This window comes from Cyclopterus lumpus, chromosome 21 (assembly GCF_009769545.1).
Source record: "Cyclopterus lumpus isolate fCycLum1 chromosome 21, fCycLum1.pri, whole genome shotgun sequence".
NCBI lineage: Eukaryota > Metazoa > Chordata > Actinopteri > Perciformes > Cyclopteridae > Cyclopterus > Cyclopterus lumpus.
The window spans coordinates 23,359,644-23,377,958 of NC_046986.1; the positions used below are offsets into that span (position 1 = coordinate 23,359,644).

At 45.1% G+C, this 18,315-nt stretch overlaps 2 protein-coding genes across 2 annotated transcripts in view; one reads left to right on the forward strand and one right to left on the reverse strand.

Moving 5' to 3' along the window:
• The first annotated feature begins 1,197 nt into the window (after window positions 1-1,197).
• ddx18 (DEAD (Asp-Glu-Ala-Asp) box polypeptide 18) lies at window positions 1,198-6,698 on the forward strand. The gene is made up of 14 exons (XM_034562086.1): window positions 1,198-1,367; window positions 1,751-1,900; window positions 1,994-2,146; window positions 3,603-3,738; window positions 3,858-3,958; window positions 4,134-4,333; window positions 4,532-4,646; window positions 4,893-5,032; window positions 5,111-5,272; window positions 5,359-5,511; window positions 5,602-5,715; window positions 5,845-5,901; window positions 5,998-6,175; window positions 6,312-6,698. The coding sequence occupies exons 1-14, from the start codon at window positions 1,262-1,264 to the stop codon at window positions 6,455-6,457; spliced, it is 1,911 nt and encodes a 636-aa protein (XP_034417977.1). The 5' UTR covers window positions 1,198-1,261; the 3' UTR covers window positions 6,458-6,698.
• A 155-nt stretch (window positions 6,699-6,853) lies between these two features.
• Window positions 6,854-18,315, reverse strand: part of LOC117750754 (glycerol kinase-like) — a 16,323-nt gene continuing 4,861 nt past the window's right edge. The window contains exons 3-20 of the mRNA XM_034562087.1: window positions 18,133-18,239; window positions 17,967-18,044; window positions 16,108-16,187; window positions 15,806-15,943; window positions 15,436-15,545; window positions 15,138-15,204; window positions 13,974-14,009; window positions 13,404-13,471; window positions 12,778-12,820; window positions 12,595-12,675; window positions 12,430-12,508; window positions 12,207-12,303; window positions 10,425-10,509; window positions 10,195-10,315; window positions 8,860-9,003; window positions 8,607-8,693; window positions 8,438-8,509; window positions 6,854-7,270 (exon numbers count right to left, since the gene is read on the reverse strand). Coding sequence (XP_034417978.1) covers window positions 8,439-8,509; window positions 8,607-8,693; window positions 8,860-9,003; window positions 10,195-10,315; window positions 10,425-10,509; window positions 12,207-12,303; window positions 12,430-12,508; window positions 12,595-12,675; window positions 12,778-12,820; window positions 13,404-13,471; window positions 13,974-14,009; window positions 15,138-15,204; window positions 15,436-15,545; window positions 15,806-15,943; window positions 16,108-16,187; window positions 17,967-18,044; window positions 18,133-18,239 — 1,492 coding nt within the window. The 3' untranslated portion in view covers window positions 6,854-7,270; window position 8,438. The remainder of the gene's footprint in view (window positions 7,271-8,437; window positions 8,510-8,606; window positions 8,694-8,859; window positions 9,004-10,194; window positions 10,316-10,424; window positions 10,510-12,206; window positions 12,304-12,429; window positions 12,509-12,594; window positions 12,676-12,777; window positions 12,821-13,403; window positions 13,472-13,973; window positions 14,010-15,137; window positions 15,205-15,435; window positions 15,546-15,805; window positions 15,944-16,107; window positions 16,188-17,966; window positions 18,045-18,132; window positions 18,240-18,315) is intronic.

An 18,315-nucleotide genomic window follows, 5' to 3' on the forward strand; every position in this document is an offset into this window, starting at 1 on the left:
GATAATAGCAGGTGTCCACGATCCAGATAACCATGCACAATCCATGTAAAGAGAAGGAGATTGAGATATGGGGCATCAGCAGGGTCGTGGCAGGAGGCAGGGCCCAGGAGCCAGGACTGGCTCCAGACACAGCCACGATCAATGGAAACCTGTGAGGCGAGAAGTCCCAAAGACTCCGGGGAAGAAGTAGAGACAATAATTCATCAAGACGGAGAGAGAGAAGAGGAGAGAGGAGCTCAGTGTATCCTAAAACATCCCCCAGCAGCCTATAAGCCTATAGCAGCATATCAAGGGGCTGGACCAGGGCAAACCTGATTCAGCCCTAACTATAAGCACTATCAAACAGGAAAGTCTTAAGTCTGTTCTTGAATGAGGTGACTGTGTCTGCCTCCCGGACTGAAAGTGGAAGCTGGTTCCATAAAAGAGGAGCTTGATAACTGAAGGCTCTGGCTCCCATCCTACTTTTTAGGACTCTAGGAACCACAAGTAGCCCCGCATTTAATGAGCGCAGCTCTCTAGTGGGGCAATATGGTACTACAAGCTCCTTAAGATATGATGGTGCATCACCAATCAAGGCTTTGTAGGTGAGGAGAAGAATTTTAAATGTGATTCTTGATTTTACAGGGAGCCAGTGCAGAGCAGCTAATACAGGAGTAATGTGATCTCTTTTCTTAGTTTATAGTTGAAAATTAGTGGAAAAATACATTTTTGAGCAATGACATTGTTTTACAAATGTTTTATGTCTGTAGAGGTGTATTCAATGGAAACAGAGTAAATAAACCTAACACCTTCACCAACAGTATTTTGATACAAGCCATGCAGTGCTAATCACAGTACAATACAAATATATTAGTATAGAGCTGTACTTTTAAAATCCACTACTGACAGCTGCCACTGCATCTAGTAGTATGACATCGGAAAGAAGCCCACAACTCTATATTAGTCAGTCACACAATATTTTATATATGCATTCAAATACAGTTAATGTTTAATTTTTGTACATGTGTTATAAACATTTTGGAGGCTAGCTGAGCAGACTCGGGTTGCAGCTACATTTTAAACAAGCGTTTTAGTTGCAATATATTTCTTAAAACTGCCATCATTTCTGCATTTTAATAATCCTCGTGTCCTCGAGGAAGTTGATAAATGCCTGTTCGGCGAGCGAGGTCCTTTGACTTTTTACTCAGGCGACGCACACTGCAGCCCCGAAAAGGTCCTCAGCACCACTCTCACGTACACACGTGTGCAGTGCCCTGTTGCCATGGCGGACCTACAGATGAAGCTGCTCCGCAAGAAAATTCAGAAAAGAAATGATAAGAACAAGGAGCGCAAACTGCTCAGGGAGCAAGCAGAGGAGGAAGAGACCGGTATGTGCGGAGGATGAACCAAGTGCTCGTGTTGGTTGTTGTTTCTGAGGCGCGGACGACCCCGCATGCTAAGCTAGCTGCGTTAGCATGTTTTTTATTCAACCCGGTCGAACCTAAAGTAACGTTAGCTGACGTTGATTTGTAACACGACATACTTTATCACCTTAATGTGTCGCAGATTATTATTATGTATTTAAGCGTCGCTACAATGTAGTTAGCTAGTGTTAGCATTGTTACTAAAGTTGTGCTTCATGGAGGTTAACGTTACACAGTAACGGAAGGCCCACAAGTGCCAACTCTAAACTGACTTCCTCCAAACGGTTTTATTCAGATGACCGATCGGCTAAGTAACGTTGTGTGTGTTGTTGCGATCTGTTTGACAGTAAACTCAAACGGACTGGAAGAGAAGTCTAAGAAGAAGAAGCAGAAGAAACAGATCGTGGTTCCACTGGAAGAGGCCCCGGCAGAGGAAACCCCTCTGAAGAAGAAGACGAAGAAGAAACGGAAGCTGGCTGACGTTGCGGAGTCACCAGGTAACAGCTGGCGGTGTTTTCCTTTCTGAGATTTATGAACTGCATTATTTGTGTGTGTGATGGCTAACTAACATGTGGTACTCCTCGTCCCAGTTGAGAAGAAGACCAAAACAGTGGAGGAAGACACTCTAGCAGATGGAGAAAAGAAAAGCCATAAACCAGAGGAAGCTGCAGATGACGAAGAGGAGGACTCCAACAGTGAAGAGGGAGAGGAAGAACAGCCCGAGTTACCATCTGGTTTAACAGGTATTGTAGACCAGACCAGGTCCTCAGTGGTTAGGTTTCCATTAGCTGCGTCCAGAATCCAATATGGACTTGCAGCTGCTAGACCGGCTCTGTTGTGGGAAAGCACATTATTAATGTGTACTAAGGTCCACCCTAAATAGTCGAGCAGTTAAAGAGCAACTTGTTAGCCTTACTTTCTGTAATGGTAAAGATGACAGCTGTAGTTATAGTAGATTTCTTTAAGAACGCTGTTATAGGTCTGGCTGGATTTAAACCTGATTACGCACTCCAAAAAAAGCACACCCTGTGCTTTCTGTAAATATATAACTAACTTTGACGTATGCCAACTGCTAGTATGAAAATATTTGCTTTATTCTGAAAGTAATTGAGGTGCATCCTGGGCCTTTTGGATAATATCTCTGTTTTAAAGCAATGGTATAATATATATATATATATACATTTTTTATTTTCTCTGAACCATTTGATTCGATCCTTTAAATCTATGATCATACCAGCGTAATCATTCTCAAACTAATCTGAACACTAACACTATGAAACTTATTAAGTTTGACTAATTATTCACCCAATTCTTTATTTTGTATTCAACGTTTCTCTGAAATGCAGTTGGCAGGAGGCAGTTTTTTAATTTATACATTTTATTCATTAATTGTGTTTTATTTATTGTTATTATTGACGGAGCGACTTTCAATTTGTGCATCTTTTTGGAAGTGGAGGATGTCATCCTCAGTGTGTCTGACCTGCATGTTTTAAACTCTCTCAGGCTCTTTCCTGCTTCGCTCTTGACACAGAAACACAGGCCACATACACACATGCTCATAACACACACACACACACACAGGAGGAAACCGCACAAGAAGCAAACCGCTAAAGCGAGCACCGTGTCAGCAGCTTAAAAGGAAGATAATTCTTATTTAATTGTAATAATGTATATATATTTTTGAATTTGGCTCCGTTTACCAGCAGGCAGCTAAATTGCCACGCTGTTGTCACGGTGACACATTTGTCAGTTATTCATACACATAACCTACATTATTAACACGGTTCTTCATGTGTATAAAACTATTTAGTTAACCAGGTTACTGTGGTACTTTGGGCTTCAGGTACCTTCTGCTTCCTCAACCTTTTAAAGCTCTTTCCTGTTCAGCGTACACACACGCACACACACACACGTTCACCTGCAGTGACAAACAGAAATTCAGAGCGTTGCCTTTATGTGTTGCCCGTTCAGTGTTTCCATCATGAAACGGGTGTCAACTAAGGCATACAGAGACTGTTGTGGTTGTCTATGGGAGGAGTCACCAGTGGCCCTCCTCACAGGAAGAACTGCAAGGACAAATGGATTTGTTTGTTTACTTTCTCTCCTGTTTTCTTGCCCTTTTATCGTGGCCTTTTTCCTGAAATGCAGTTTGCCTCTGGGCAAGCGTTCCACTCATGAAATGTGTCGCTTGTATTTCAGGAGCATTTGAGGACACGTCCTTCTCCTCTCTTGCTGAGCTGGTGAGTGAGAACACGCTGAAAGCTGTGAAGGAGATGGGCTTCGAACACATGACTGAGATCCAGCACAAAAGTATCCGCCCCTTGCTGGAGGGAAGGTAAGCAGCTGATGTTTCATATCTTTTGGCCTTTAGAGGTTGTCTCATTTCAGATAAAACCCAGATTACATTTAGACCAGAACGTAAACAGTGTTTCTGTCTGCTTTGCTCCTCTTAAGGGATGTTCTGGCTGCTGCCAAGACAGGGAGTGGTAAAACCTTGGCCTTCCTCATCCCGTCTATAGAGCTCATCTATAAACTCAAGTTCATGCCCAGGAACGGTAAGACTCTGTTCATTTGATTTATTGATCGCTGTGAGATGTAAAGAGAATCAACACCGTAGAACACTAAGCTTTCTAGAACGCATCCCGTCACTGCTTTCACCTCACGTGTCAAACCGTGTCATGGAAGTTGAGTGGAAGGCCTCCACTAATTCCCACTTCCCCTTCCTTTCAGGCACCGGCGTAGTGATCCTTTCCCCCACACGCGAGTTGGCAATGCAGACGTACGGCGTGCTGAAGGAGCTGATGTCGCACCACGTGCACACCTTTGGTCTGACCATGGGAGGCAGCAACCGCTCGGCAGAGGCCCAGAGACTGGCCAACGGGGTCAACATCCTGGTGGCCACACCCGGTCGTCTGCTGGACCACCTCCAGGTGAGCAGGGTCCCGGGGAGAACCAGGACACGTACACAGTACCTTATCAAATTGGCCATTGTCGACACAGACTGTTAGTAGTCACTGATCTTCATAGAATTGGTGGTATCGACACGGTCATCAAACAGGAGATCGTTGATGTGTTCCTCCTATAAATGTTGATGAGAATATAACACGTATATCTTTTTGTGTCTTCAGAATACTCCTGGGTTCATGTACAAGAACCTTCAGTGTCTGATTATCGACGAGGCCGACCGAATCTTAGAAGTGGGCTTCGAGGAGGAGCTGAAGCAGATCATCAAGCTGCTGCCAAGTATGTTTAGTTGTTGCAGATGGGACGGTGTAGTTAAAGGAGTACTTCAGCAATTTAGGACTGCTCTTTTATCAAGTGCAAAACGATGGTCAAAATCCATACAGCATAGTTAGAGATACGGGGGCCGTGAGTCCATAAAGTCCATAAAATAACTCCACCAGGCTTTCACAGGCTGATTGTACTCTTCATGGTCTCTTTAAACAATGTGCACCCTAATCTCTGTTTAACGTCTGTCTCGTTCTCCAGAGAAGAGACAGGCCATGCTGTTCTCGGCCACGCAGACCCGTAAGGTGGAGGATCTGGCTCGCATCTCCCTCAAGAAGGAGCCGCTTTACGTGGGCGTGGACGACAACGCGGACAACGCCACTGTCGACGGCCTGGAGCAGGTACGGTCTGCCCCGCCCCTGTAACGTGGAGGCCGTACTCCTCTGGCGCATTGTAACGTGACCCGTCTGGTGTTTCAGGGTTACGTGGTGTGTCCGTCGGAGAAGCGCTTCCTGCTGCTCTTCACCTTCCTGAAGAAGAACCGCAAGAAGAAGCTCATGGTCTTCTTCGCCTCCTGTATGTCTGTGAAGTTCCACTACGAGCTCCTCAACTACATCGACCTGCCCGTCATGGCCATCCATGTAAGAAGCGCCGCCGACCCCCTGGCATCATGGAGTCGTGTTCAGACGCCTCGGCCTCACCGGTCTCCTCATTCTGTTTCCCCCAGGGCAAACAGAAGCAGACCAAGCGCACAACCACCTTCTTCCAGTTCTGCAACGCCGACTCGGGCATCCTGCTGTGTACTGACGTGGCAGCCCGAGGCCTGGATATCCCCGAGGTGGACTGGATCGTCCAGTACGACCCCCCAGATGACCCCAAGGTACTGGAGCTACAACCAGATCATTTAACATGCTAATTAAACACATTGTTTAGACTAGGACTTCTTTTAAGCTGGGCTTTGCGTCCGCAGGAATACATCCACAGGGTGGGCAGGACGGCCAGAGGCATCGACGGCAGAGGCCACGCGCTCCTCATCCTCCGGCCAGAGGAGCTCGGCTTCCTGCGCTTCCTGAAACAGGCCAAGGTAACCAGCTGAAGCCCTCATGGTCATTTATGTCCTTCAGCTTTGTCCCAGCAGCCTTCACCAACCAGGTGGACATGTGCCAGGTCTTTATCCGGGAAAGCCTCTTTACTCTGCTTCTTCTTTGTGCAGGTTCCACTGAGTGAGTTTGACTTTTCGTGGAGTAAAATCTCTGATATCCAGTCCCAGGTAAGAAATGTCTTAATAGCAGCTTCTATATGGTTTTGTTTTCTAAAGATATAAAAGTGTTTGAGTCTAACAATACATCTGCCTCTTGTTCCTAAGATGGAGAAGCTGATTGAGAAGAATTACTATCTCCACAAGTCGGCCCAAGAGGCCTACAAGTCCTACGTGAGGGCGTACGACTCCCACTCGCTCAAACAGATCTACAATGTCAACACCCTCAACCTCCCCATGGTGGCGCTGTCGTTTGGCTTCAAAGTGCCTCCTTACGTCGACCTGAGTATCCTTTGCTGCTGTTGTTTGATGTCTTTATTTATGTCCTTTATTTTGTCATTTCCTCATGTCAAGTATGTATGATTTCTTTTTTCTTTTTTTTTTAAAAGAACGTAGTTCTCCTTAACTCGGCTGTTCTCCAGGCATTCACGCTGGTAAAGGTGGGAAGATGCAGAAGCGAGGTGGGGGAGGAGGATTTGGATACCAGAAGACCAATTACGGGCAGAAATCCAGAGTCTTTAAGCACGTCAACAAAGGAAAGGGGGACGGGAGGCAGTTCTCCCGCTGAACCCCCTTCAAGAGAACTCTCCTGTCTATTTGAAGACCTGCCCTTTTATCTGATGAACTTCCTGCTTTGACCAGAGGGTTGCTTGCATCTCTCTGGCATGTAGAGATTATTTTGTAAATGTACACATCGTGGATGTGGTGTTGGAGTAGGCCGCTGCATTCCTCCTTTGCTCCACTGTGGACTCACTTTTCTAACATGACTTCATGTTACCTGTCTGGAATATAAAATCTGTTGACTTTCACTAAGTTTGCTTCATTTATGCCATGTGGACAGCATGTACACACTGTTGAAGGACTCGTGCTAAGCAGCAGGTCACAACTAAATCCGTCCTCACGTGAACAGTCAGCCTAGATGTAACATCTGAACCACATGGGGGAAAAAACTCAACGTTTTAGCTCATTGTGAAAAAAGTTATTTATTACATTCAACTGTAATTATTTATTTTCATCTCCACTAGAACAAACACTAATCAATAAGTTATGCAGTCTCTTCTATACAAACTGAATTAGTCCCATACAATGTCATACATTCCAAAGTTAAGAAAGAGGTACAACACTTCAAATGCAGCGTACTCCCTTGTGTTCCAGTGATGAGGTGCAGTAGTACAATACTTCAGCCTCACTAATCTTTACTGCTCAAGTGGAAGAAGGCAAATCCAGTTTCTCTATAAGGAAATGTGCTCAAATGGTTCCAGAGCTGCTAGATGAGCCGCTGGGAACAACTCCTGACGGCCGCCCTGCGAGTCCCTTTCTCTTCCAGTCTCGCTCCGCAGCAGGTTCCCATGAAGGTGTAGAACCGGTTACACCTGGGGATCTGGGAGAGCCAAGACCATTTTGGTTAATGGTGTGAACCGAACACGCTGCTGCTCTGACACTGAGCCTCAATTCATTCATGCAGGGGGAGAGGTCATCTCCCATAAATCCACTTCCTTTAAATGGCTTAGAAAGAGATTCTGCGCCTCAGCTCTGGCTAACAAGTGCTGATCAAAAGGTCCACGATAACTCATTTATCATTAAAACGATTTCCCAAATGGTTTGGAGTCGTTGACGATCAGCATGGGTCGTGGATTCAGGGTGTGTTTAATACCTGTGCTCATGTGACATTAAAGATCAGCGATACAGACAGACCCCTCAGAAGCCTCTTGTCGTGCATATAGATGTCGGCCCTCTAGTGGTGTTGGAGTGAGTTGTAACACAGAAACCAGCTTAAACCTGTAACCTTAAACTACAGCCAGTTTAGTCAGCAGTAAACCATTTAAATACAGTAACATGCACACCCAGGCAACAGAAATACAAGAGCTGCACCCATAGAGTGGATTCATTTGATAGGCATTTCAAATGTATTTTTCATTTACTCACTTGTTCAATAAGTGTTTTTCAAAAGACTTATTTACCGTTCAGCAGCTAAGATGGACCACTACGACAGCTTAGTGGGGCCTTTGTAGGTTACAAAGACAATTTAGGGAGTCAAAGGAAATGGGTAAGAGAATGACTCCTTATTGCTAAATCCTATTTCTCCTAGTATATTAGAGGTCATCCACTATTTACTAGGAGTAAAGCATCAGTGTCTAGTGTGAGGAGCTTGATCCAACTGCGACAAGGTTTTTTCCACTAATATAAACAATCTCAAAAGAATATTCAAGTTTTTTTTTGTACAACTAATTTGGGAATTTCTGCTATTAGTTTCTTCAAAGATAATATTCCCCCCCCCCCCCCTTTTAAATCTACAACGGCCCTTCTACCCTGTCATAGGATCACTCTTCCTTCCTTTTTTAATGCTTGGTGTGCAGTAATGGTGTGTATGTACACACACACACACACACACACACACACACACACACACACACACACACACACACACACACACACACACACACACACACACACACACACACACACACACACACACACACACACACACACACACACACACACACACACACACGACCAAGTTAGTGCTGCAGCACTTCACACGGCGGACCTTAGGGGGCTGCTCTGGCGGAGGGAGGAGGGGGTGGAGCCCCCCAGGGCTCGTCGTTCATCTTTCCTACACCTGTTGTCAGTGAGATTCAGGAAAGATTTTAAAACAATTCCTGTATGTCAGAGTTATACAACTTAGTCGTACTTTTCATAAATAAGACAAGTATTACCGTTGGAGTTGCAGCAAGGCTCTGTGGTCTCCCAGTTCATGGATCTCTGGACGGCCTTCTTCCAACGAGCAAAGCGGAACTCGCTCTCTGTGAAGACAGACAGGTTAGCGAGGGCAGATTTCTCAAATACCCAGTGTCATGCATGAAACCTCCACAAGATGGCAGCAGAAGAGAGGTTACAGTGCTACGTATGAGCTGCTTCAAGAGGCTCAAAGGGCCTCACACGTCCCCTCTGGCTCTCTCGGGCCCTTACCTTCAGAGTTGATCTGAGGCTTGTACTTCTCAGACGTGACATGCGGTAGATGACCGGGGCTCAAGCTCCACACGCCCACCCCCTCTGCTGCCCCCGCCGCCATGGCTACACCCAGAGCCGTGGTCTCCGACATGGTGGGTAGCACTGGACACACACACACACACACACACACACACACACACACACACACACACGTTAAACTGGGCATTTAGAGCCACTGTAATGCAAACATGTTCAATGAGGGAGATGTTTAAATGTCATGTATTATTACTTGGCAGTAACCATTTTTCACAGAGCAATTGAAATCATCAGCCACGGTTGTAAAAGTGTTGAGAGCAGCAGATGTATCTTGGTATCCAGAAAGACGGGATGTTGTGATGTCAGCTCAGTTCCTACTGGAGTTCATGGTACACATGGTAATGTTCATGGGGACCCAGTTATGTACACATCGGTACATTTGATGAACTGCACATCAAAGTCAACGTTTGTCCTCCTGACCTTTGGCCCATTTAAAGAGAAGCAACATGGACACAGAGAGGTTTAAAGTCCAGGTTTAGTCAATGCTTACTCAATCTGACTAACAGATTTATAAACGTGAAAAGTTATTGTTTGAAGTAGAAGAGACGACTTTACTGGAACTGTTTCACTTCAAAGGGCTCCACCGATGTAGCTTTGCAAATTGTAAGGAAAGAAAAGAAAAGGGTTCAAATCCATGCAGCAGGTCGTGAGATGTAACTTCTACATGAACTCTATAGTGAGGATGTGTCAACAGCAGCAGACTGTCTTCTCTGCATCACATGACTGCATTGAACCGGGCAGAGCTACCGTTACAGCGTTACAAATATAAATCAACATATCCACTCAATTCCATATTTGCAGTAGGATTTAAGGCCATTTGAATGATTACTGTCCCTTAACGTCACTTGCCATAACTTGGAGTTGTTTTAACCAACAGGTTAATTATCTTAACCGTCTGCCTTGCAGTCTACCATCGGACAGTCTGAAGAGCCCCAATGCATTGTGGGGCAGTGGAGTCTGTCTGGTAAGCTCGCATCTCATACTCACACACACGTTCTTGCTAACCCAGTAACCACCAGGACATTCCAAAATCCACACACAGAGTTTGACACCATGCGCAGTAGGAAGAGTATGTTAGCATGTGATCTCAAGCCTCTCTCCTCGTCATCCACACCTAGTCAAACCCTGGCGCCTACATTACCCACGATGCAAGTCGACCGTGTCCAGGTCAGATATCCAGGTGTGCTGGAGTCACATCTCTAAAATAACGGACATTTATTGCATGAAAGTACGAGTGTGTATGTAGAGGCCTCCCACCTACGGGGATGCAGAGGATGTCGGCCTGCAGCTGCATCAGTAACCTGTTGGAGGTCATGCCTCCATCCACCTGCAGCTGCGTCAGAGGGACGCCGCTGTCCTGGTTCATCGCATCAAGGACCTGCCACACACAAGTTAGTGCTTTGTTATTTGTAAGGTGTTTGATACAAAGGGAGTATCACTTGTCGTGACGAACAACAACAAGAGGTGAAGGACAGAGAGGAGCTCACTTCTCTGGTCTGAAAGCAGACGGCCTCGAGGGCAGCAAAGGCCAAGTGGTTCCTGTTGGTGAACTGAGTGAGCCCACAGATGATGCTGGAAGACAAGCGGATGGAATAGGTTACTTATATAGTGTTGTTATTAAGGCACTTGGTTGAACTACAAATGGGTCAGCCATTTTCATGCTCTCACGTTGCCGACGGGGGAGAAACTAAGAAATCATACAAGAAATCTAACGTTCTACTACAGAGGCAAGTGAGAAACATAATAATAATACATTTATTTATATAGCACCTTTAAAAACAGAGTTTACAAAGTGCTCTACATAGAATCAAGGTAAAAACATAACATCAACACAAGTAAACATTTCAGAAAATACATGAGGCAAAGGAGACAATGCCATATAGGCAATGAACACAATAGAGGAATAGAAAAATACAAAATGAAGCAGAACAGACAAACTAAAATAGGGGAAACTGCATAAAAGGACGACATCACTTAAAAGCAGTTCTATAAAAATGGGTTTTAAGAAGTGATTTCATTTCATTTCAACGATGTAGCTTGGGGCCAGACCCAGGCGTGCTTTAAAAGTGAGCAGCACAATCTTAAAATCAATTCTAAAACTAACAGGGAGCCAGTGGAGAGAGGCCAGGACTGGAGTCATGTGATGCCGTCTGTTAGAACCAGTCAGAAGCCGAGCTGCTGCATTCTGGACTAGTTGGAGGCGGGAGATGGATTTTTGATTTATGCCGGAAAGGAGGGAGTTGCAGTAGTCGAGTCGAGAGAAAATGAGGGCATGAATGACTTTTTCCAGATCTGAGCGTGACAATATGGGTTTGATTTTTGAGATTATTCTTAATTGAAAGAAGCAGGACTGGACAATTTTTTTGATCTGTGATTCAAAATTTAATTAATAGTTTTAAATAAGCAGCCAGGGGACCAAGTTGACTCTTGATGAGACTGGTGTTATTGTTTGGGGAACTGCATAATATGACTTCTGATTTGGAGTTATTGAGCTGAAGAAAATGTTGAGCCATCCAGCAGTTAACGTCAGAGAGACAATCTAAGACAGCAGCCAGGCTCTCTGGGTCACCAGGTCTCAGCGGAAGGTATATCTGTGTGTCGTCTGCATAGCAATGAAAAGATACGTTGTGTCGCTGGAGGATTTGGCCGAGTGGAAGCATGTAGATAGAAAATAAAAGTGGACCTAAAATTGAACCTTGTGGTACACCACAGGTAATGTGAGTCGTGGAAGACGAGTGATTACCTATGGTGACAGAGTACGATCTTTCTAAAAGGTAAGAATAAAACCAGCCAAGTGCAGTGTCCTTGATGCCAACCCAGGTTTTGAGGCGATCGATTAAAATGTCGTGATCTACAGTATCAAAAGATGCACTAAGGTCTAAAAGAATTAAAAGGAGCTCTCCCCCCTGTCTGCTGCTAAAAGGAGGTCATTAGTTACCTTGAGGAGGGCAGTTTCTGTGCTATGAAGTGCTCTAAAACCTGACTGAATTTTCTCAAATATATTATTATGATTCATAAAAGCTAGGAGTTGTGTTGAAACCACTTCATGGCGGATCTAAATTGCTTTCTCACCATTGTTTATCGCTCAAGAAAGGTTTTACCAGGGGAAAAAAAAAAAAAATTGTACTACTTATTTTAGCCACAAGAAGTATCTCAACCTCATGTTCAGAATCCAGCCAAGAGACATCCAGGACTATTTTTTATTTGGAAGAATGCTTCCTCTTTTTGTTGATGGTTCAGATGTGTGTTTGAACAGCTGACTGGCTCACCCTCTTGCACTGGGCTCCCAGTACGGGGCATAGAGGCCGGAGAAGGCCGGCACAAAGTAACAGCCGGAAGACGTGCCGGCTGCAGCTGCTAGCTTCTCTGAGCACAGGAACAGGAGGAAAAGTTATTAGTCAAACTCAAATAGCTCTTTTTCTACGTGATATAATCAACACGCAATAAAGAAGGAATTTCTCAAGGTCAGAGAAGATGCTACGGTGTATGTACCGATGTCTGAGGAAGACTGCACGATGCCCAGGTTGTCCTTCAGCCACCGCACCACCGCTCCGGCGATGGCCACGGAACCCTGGGAGAAGACAGAGAGACACGTCAGAGGCCAGGCCAGTTCACAGAGGAGGACACTACTGCACCGAGGAGGAAGTGGTCACACACCTCGAGAGCATAGCAGGCCGGCTCGTCTTTCCCCAGCTTGTAGGCGACTGTTGTCAGCAGGCCGTGGTCTGACACCAGAGGCTAGCAGGGTAACAAGTAAACAGCATGGACAGTGTGAGGCAGCGCTGGAACAGAAGGGCATTCTGAATGTTAGACCAGAGTCACATGTTGCTCCCATCTTACCTTGGTCCCTGTATTTCTGAGCAGGAAGCAGCCGGTCCCATACCTTTACATAACAAGGGTGGGAACAAGTAAGGGGACAGGCTGGTGAGTTATCAACTGGAAAAGTAACATCCCTCATTTATAGGTAACTTTGTGTCTGAATGATGGAGATAATCACAATCCTATGGGGGGGGGGGGGGGGGGATTATATTTGAAGAAACAAATATCGGAAATTCCCAAATTTGTTTCTATTTTTACTTCTACTCTCATTCTTCAGTGTTTAAAACTTGTAGCTATCTTTATTCCACAAAAGTACTATAACATTGGGAAACTTGGGCCATATTTGTCAGTGAATATGTTCTCCTTGTGGCCGTGGCTCCCAGGTGGTCTCAGAGCGGGGTGGACCAATCAGCAGCCTGACACAAACCCGAACGACCACTGAACCCCATCCTTCTTCTCCTTTGTCCTTATTGTAACTTGACTTTTTTTCTCAAATAAACATAGTTTACAAGGCTTTATTTTATTTCCCTTCATGATACTCCATTTCCACAGTCTTCATAAAAAACATAAATGGTGAGTCACTTCAACAACAATGAAACACCAGTGGAGTTATGGAGGTCAAAGGGACAAACCGCTGGATGGCTCACGTGTTTTTGGCCTGGCCTTCCTGGAAGCACATCTGACCAACCAGAGCAGCTGACTGGTCGCCGAGACACTGGTGGATAAAGGCTGCAGTTAGAGGGCCATGGCAGTCGGTGTGTGTTCACACACACACACACACACACACACACACACACACACACACACACACACACACACACACACACACACACACACACACACACACACACACACACACACACACACACACACACACACACACACACACACACACACACACACACACACACACACACACACACACACACACACACACACACACACACACACACACACACACACACACACACACACACACACACGATAAGAATGCCTTTACTTAGGTTGACCAAGATATTAACTAAAAGGGACATTTCACATTAAATCACAGCAGCAACTATAGAAAAAAAACATACAACCAAAATATATGAGAATACGAATATATAAAACATACAGCCAATACAACCATAATAAGCTATAACAAAGTAAATGACGTAGTGTGTTTTGAGCATCAAACCTGTGCAGTGTTCAGACACACAAGAGTACAAGATACTCACCCCAGAGATGGGAACTCCTGCAAGAAAGCTGGATTTCTGCTTGGAGAACACACACACACACACACACACACACATTATCTAGATGCCACAGCCATCTAGATAATATGACTTAATTTTTTTTAACATGAATAACGTCACCGTTCTAAGAGAAAAATATGTTGTTGCCTAAATCATCTCCTCATGATGCTGGCACCACAAATCGCCTCCATCCTCAGAGTGACTTAGGCTCTTCTATTGTTCAGTAATCCAAACCAGACTCTTATGATTCAGTACATTATCAGTGCTCATCATTTCCAGGATGAGGGACTTTCCCATTGAAAGGTGCAGATGAAAGCAGAAAAACTGAGTCCTCAGCCAAATGAAGTTAGGGCATTTATTATAGTACGGTTTAAAGGTTCAGAGGGAAACAATAAGTAACCACGTTCTGAGGAAAATCTGACCCATAAAAATGAGGAAAACAAACAGAGCTGCCACGTTGCTGACCTATGACCTGCGGGGCAAGGTGCACGACCAACAATCAGGTGTAACACACACAACGCAAACAGACCATCGTGTGTGACAAAGCTACACGGCATCTTATCAGTTAACGCAATAAAAGACTCCTGGATCCTGGATCTCCTCACAGTGAACTGCGCTCAGTACATTAAAAACAGCCAATAATCCCGTTAGCATTGTGACTAAACATAGGCTACAAAGGGCAAAGATCCGGGCCTTCTTTACAAGTAAAGGCTTACTTACACAAGCAAGCGGTGTGCACGAGACATTACGACCTACTTTAATAAAAGCAGACCTTTGCTTTGTGTGCATGTTCTCTGATATCAGCCCATCAATACTTGAATTCTTTACATCATTGTTCAGGGATCATGATGTCAAATAACATCATGAATCAAGAATGAGAAGGTCTTATTCCATCTGGCAGAAATGAAAACCCTTTACAGCTCCACTATGAACACTATGGGCACATTCACTGGATCTCATCAACGTCTATGGTCATTGCAGCGCTTACAACGCGCCACGAGACCCTTCGCCATGCACATGTTAGGACGACCGTTAGTTAGCTGCATTCACAGCTCTGAAATGAGGGGAGGGGCATGCCGGGCCGGTCGTACCCGCTCCCTCTCGGAACATCGCTGAAACAGTTTGAGAACTTCAAAGTGAGCTCACCATCCAGCCGTATATTTCAGAGGAGCTTCTGACTTCGGGGAGGATTTCCATCGGGACGTCAAAGTACCTGGAAGCAGCACAACAGCAGCCATGTCATCGTGTACAGAAGATAACAGGCGGGGTTGCAGTGTGTGTTTGGACAGTGGTGTGAATTGACTGTTTCCAGGGAGTTTAAGAGGGTGGACACGGGGACACCTGGACATACGCATGTGTAAAAGTCAGAGTGTGAAGGAGGCCCTTTGTTCACTTGCTCCTCAAGTGGCCGTCCGTGTGTGTTCACTGGCATGTGTTGGTTTACCTGCAGAGCTCGGGATCCCAGTCCAAGCTGTGAATGTTGAAGAGCATTGTGCGACTCGCGTTGGACACGTCTGTGCAGTGGACCCCCCCGTCCTTGCCCCCCGTCAGGCACTGAGGGGATAGAAGAGCAACACTGGACTGAGTGTGCGTCGAAAAAGGCGTCTTCAGAGTAAGTGGAAACGCATTCATTCATTCTCGAGATCTTGATTTGCAAACGTCCTCTCCTGCGCTGCCTCGCTTTGAATCGCAACATTTCCCAGACTGTAAATAAACATAATCAGGTGCAGCTAAACAAACTACAAGTAAAATGTCTGAAATGAATGATTTTGGGTCCTACTTTTAGGGAGCTTCACAATTAATCAAAACTCTACCCAGATGATCCAGGAGTCCACCGTGCCGAACATGGCCCGCCCACTCCGCACTGCCTGTCGCACCTCATCCACGTTGTCCAGCAGCCAGCGTAGCTTCACTGCACTGAAGTAGGTGCTGATGGGGAGGCCCGTCTTGTGCTGGAGAGAGACGGAGGGAGGTAGAAGTACAGGTTGTTTGGTATTTAAAAGGACCGCTGCCCTCGTGGGACCCGAGTTCTCTTCTGAAGAGACGCACCACTAGTGACGGCCGTGCAGACTAGACCGTTTGTTTTCCACACCTGCTCATCTTCTTGTGCTCTCACCTTGAGGTGGTTCTTGTTCTGGCCCGGTGCTTTGTTGATGAGACTCTCCACTGTGGACTGTGTGCGCAGGTCCAGCCAAACTACAGACCAAGCAGAGGAGCACAGGTTAAACTTAAAAACGTGCGTCTTCTGCCATCCTCAACACCATTTCAGCATCACCTCGAGGCTTATTTTTGTCTTCATTTCTATTACATGAATCATCTACTGACCCCTCAAATTAACATTTTCTTATCACATCTTGCAATGTTCAGACTTAGGTTTATCTGATCACCGTATCTGAATTACTGGAGCCATTTGTACTCAGTATAAATACTACAAATGAGGTAGTATGTTTACTGAGTACAAAGGGCTCCAGCCACGAGGACAGTAAGCAATGCTGGATATCGCAAATACAAGTCACCTAACATTCATGTGTCTGGGGAAGTGAAGACAAATGATGTACAAAGCAAGAAATAAGTTACTTCCTGGCAACATACAGGAAACGTTCTCAGACAGAGGGGAGTTATAATCTAAGGAGAACATTGAAAAGCATGTGCATGTATGTATATATATATATATATATTATATTATAGTATTAAAGATTAAACAAATACAATGCTATTAAAACATGAAGTTGCTGAAAGGTGCAAGACCATATCATTGTTTATTTCTGCCTACTCCTTTTCTTTTTATCTATTTAGTTTGTTGTATATAATTACTGTTCATCTTATTGCTTATTCTTGTTTTGTTTCCATATTATTTGAATTATATGAAGTTATCGAAGAATAATTTGACTTGAATCTCAATACTAAATCTGTACTACTATGGTAATCCCTTCCGTTCTTCGAGGCCTGAAGGAAAAGAACCCATCATGAACTAGTTATCTGACATGGCATCACGGGTAGAAACTATAGCCGGCAGCTGCCATCAGAATAATTCCACAGATGTCTTTATCATTCACAAGTTGAGCACATGGTGGCTTGAGGCTAGATAACTGGTCAGTGGACAGTGACAGTGACCACCCACCGCAGACACATCGCTCACATTCCATCTCCACAGCTCCCAAGAGGCTTGAAGGCTTCCTCTGACGCCATGTGCTCAGCTCCGACTCGGAGTAATTGCCACGTGGGGTGACGGGGCAGGGGCCGCCATGACGTGGGACACTACGATCTGATGCAACCTAGTCATGTGCTGTTTCCTGGATGACATCATCTTCTTATTTGCTCCATTTTACAGCTGAGGAGTACGGCGTGTTACTGTTACTGTTTGCCAGTATGTAACCAGAGAAGCTGCACAAAGGGAATCTTTAAACAAGGTTGAATTGAGGGATGGTGTCCAGATTGGGTCTCTGCGTGTCTATACCACTAAAGGGAACTACGCCCATTTTCTCATTTCATACATTATTATTTCTACGGTCTTGGGTTGGCACAGGAAGGGGGGAAGTTGAAGTCAGTTATCATAGATCAGAGACATTTACCGATTACATATATAAGATATAAAACTGGAGTGCTAAAACTCATGCTGGTGATGTCATCAAGTTTAAAATGTGGAGGTGCTCCATAGACCATGAATAGTGAAAGATGTTCTAGTTGACACTGCTCTGAGTTTCACAACTGAAAACACTACGATAAAAAGAAGCTCATTTGGGTATAAAAACGAAAAGCCATTCATTGTCTATGCAGCAGCGCCACACTTTATACTCAATGACATCACAAGGTTGAGACTTCCACTCTGGTTTCTGGCTTTGAGAGAATGAAGCTCATGTTTCAAAAGGGCATGCAAATAGCATATTGGATTTCTTCATCTAGGGGGCGTTCCCCTTTAAATACAGAATTGATATGTCACAAAGAATATTTGGCAGCGATGTAGAATGCACCCACCAATGGCGTTGTAGAGTGGCTCTCCGGTCTCTTTGTCCCAAACCAGGGTTGTCTCTCTCTGATTGGTCACCCCCACCGCTGAGAAAACAGAAACGACATGGATGTGACTGAAACCCTGTTTCTTTGGTTCTTTACCTCCACCCACCCAGTTAGGCCTCGTCCACACCTTTTATGTTGGCGACGTCGACATTGAGCTGGCAGAGTTTCTCACAAGTCCTCTCCAGGCACTCGTACACCGACTGCATTATCTCTCTGGGGTCCTCCTCCACCCAGCTGATTGAGACACAAAGACAGCCATGTGAACACACCAACACTCGTCTGCTGGCTGCGATACACACAGAATGAACCC

Bases quoted from the DNA above. Each gene is read 5' to 3' on its own strand.
- ddx18 (XM_034562086.1), top strand. From the start codon at position 1,262: ATGGCGGACCTACAGATGAAGCTGCTCCGCAAGAAAATTCAGAAAAGA. The intron at 4,334-4,531 runs GTGAGCAGGGTC...TTGTGTCTTCAG, and splicing joins GTCTGCTGGACCACCTCCAG to AATACTCCTGGGTTCATGTA. The intron at 5,033-5,110 runs GTACGGTCTGCC...CTGGTGTTTCAG, and splicing joins CTGTCGACGGCCTGGAGCAG to GGTTACGTGGTGTGTCCGTC.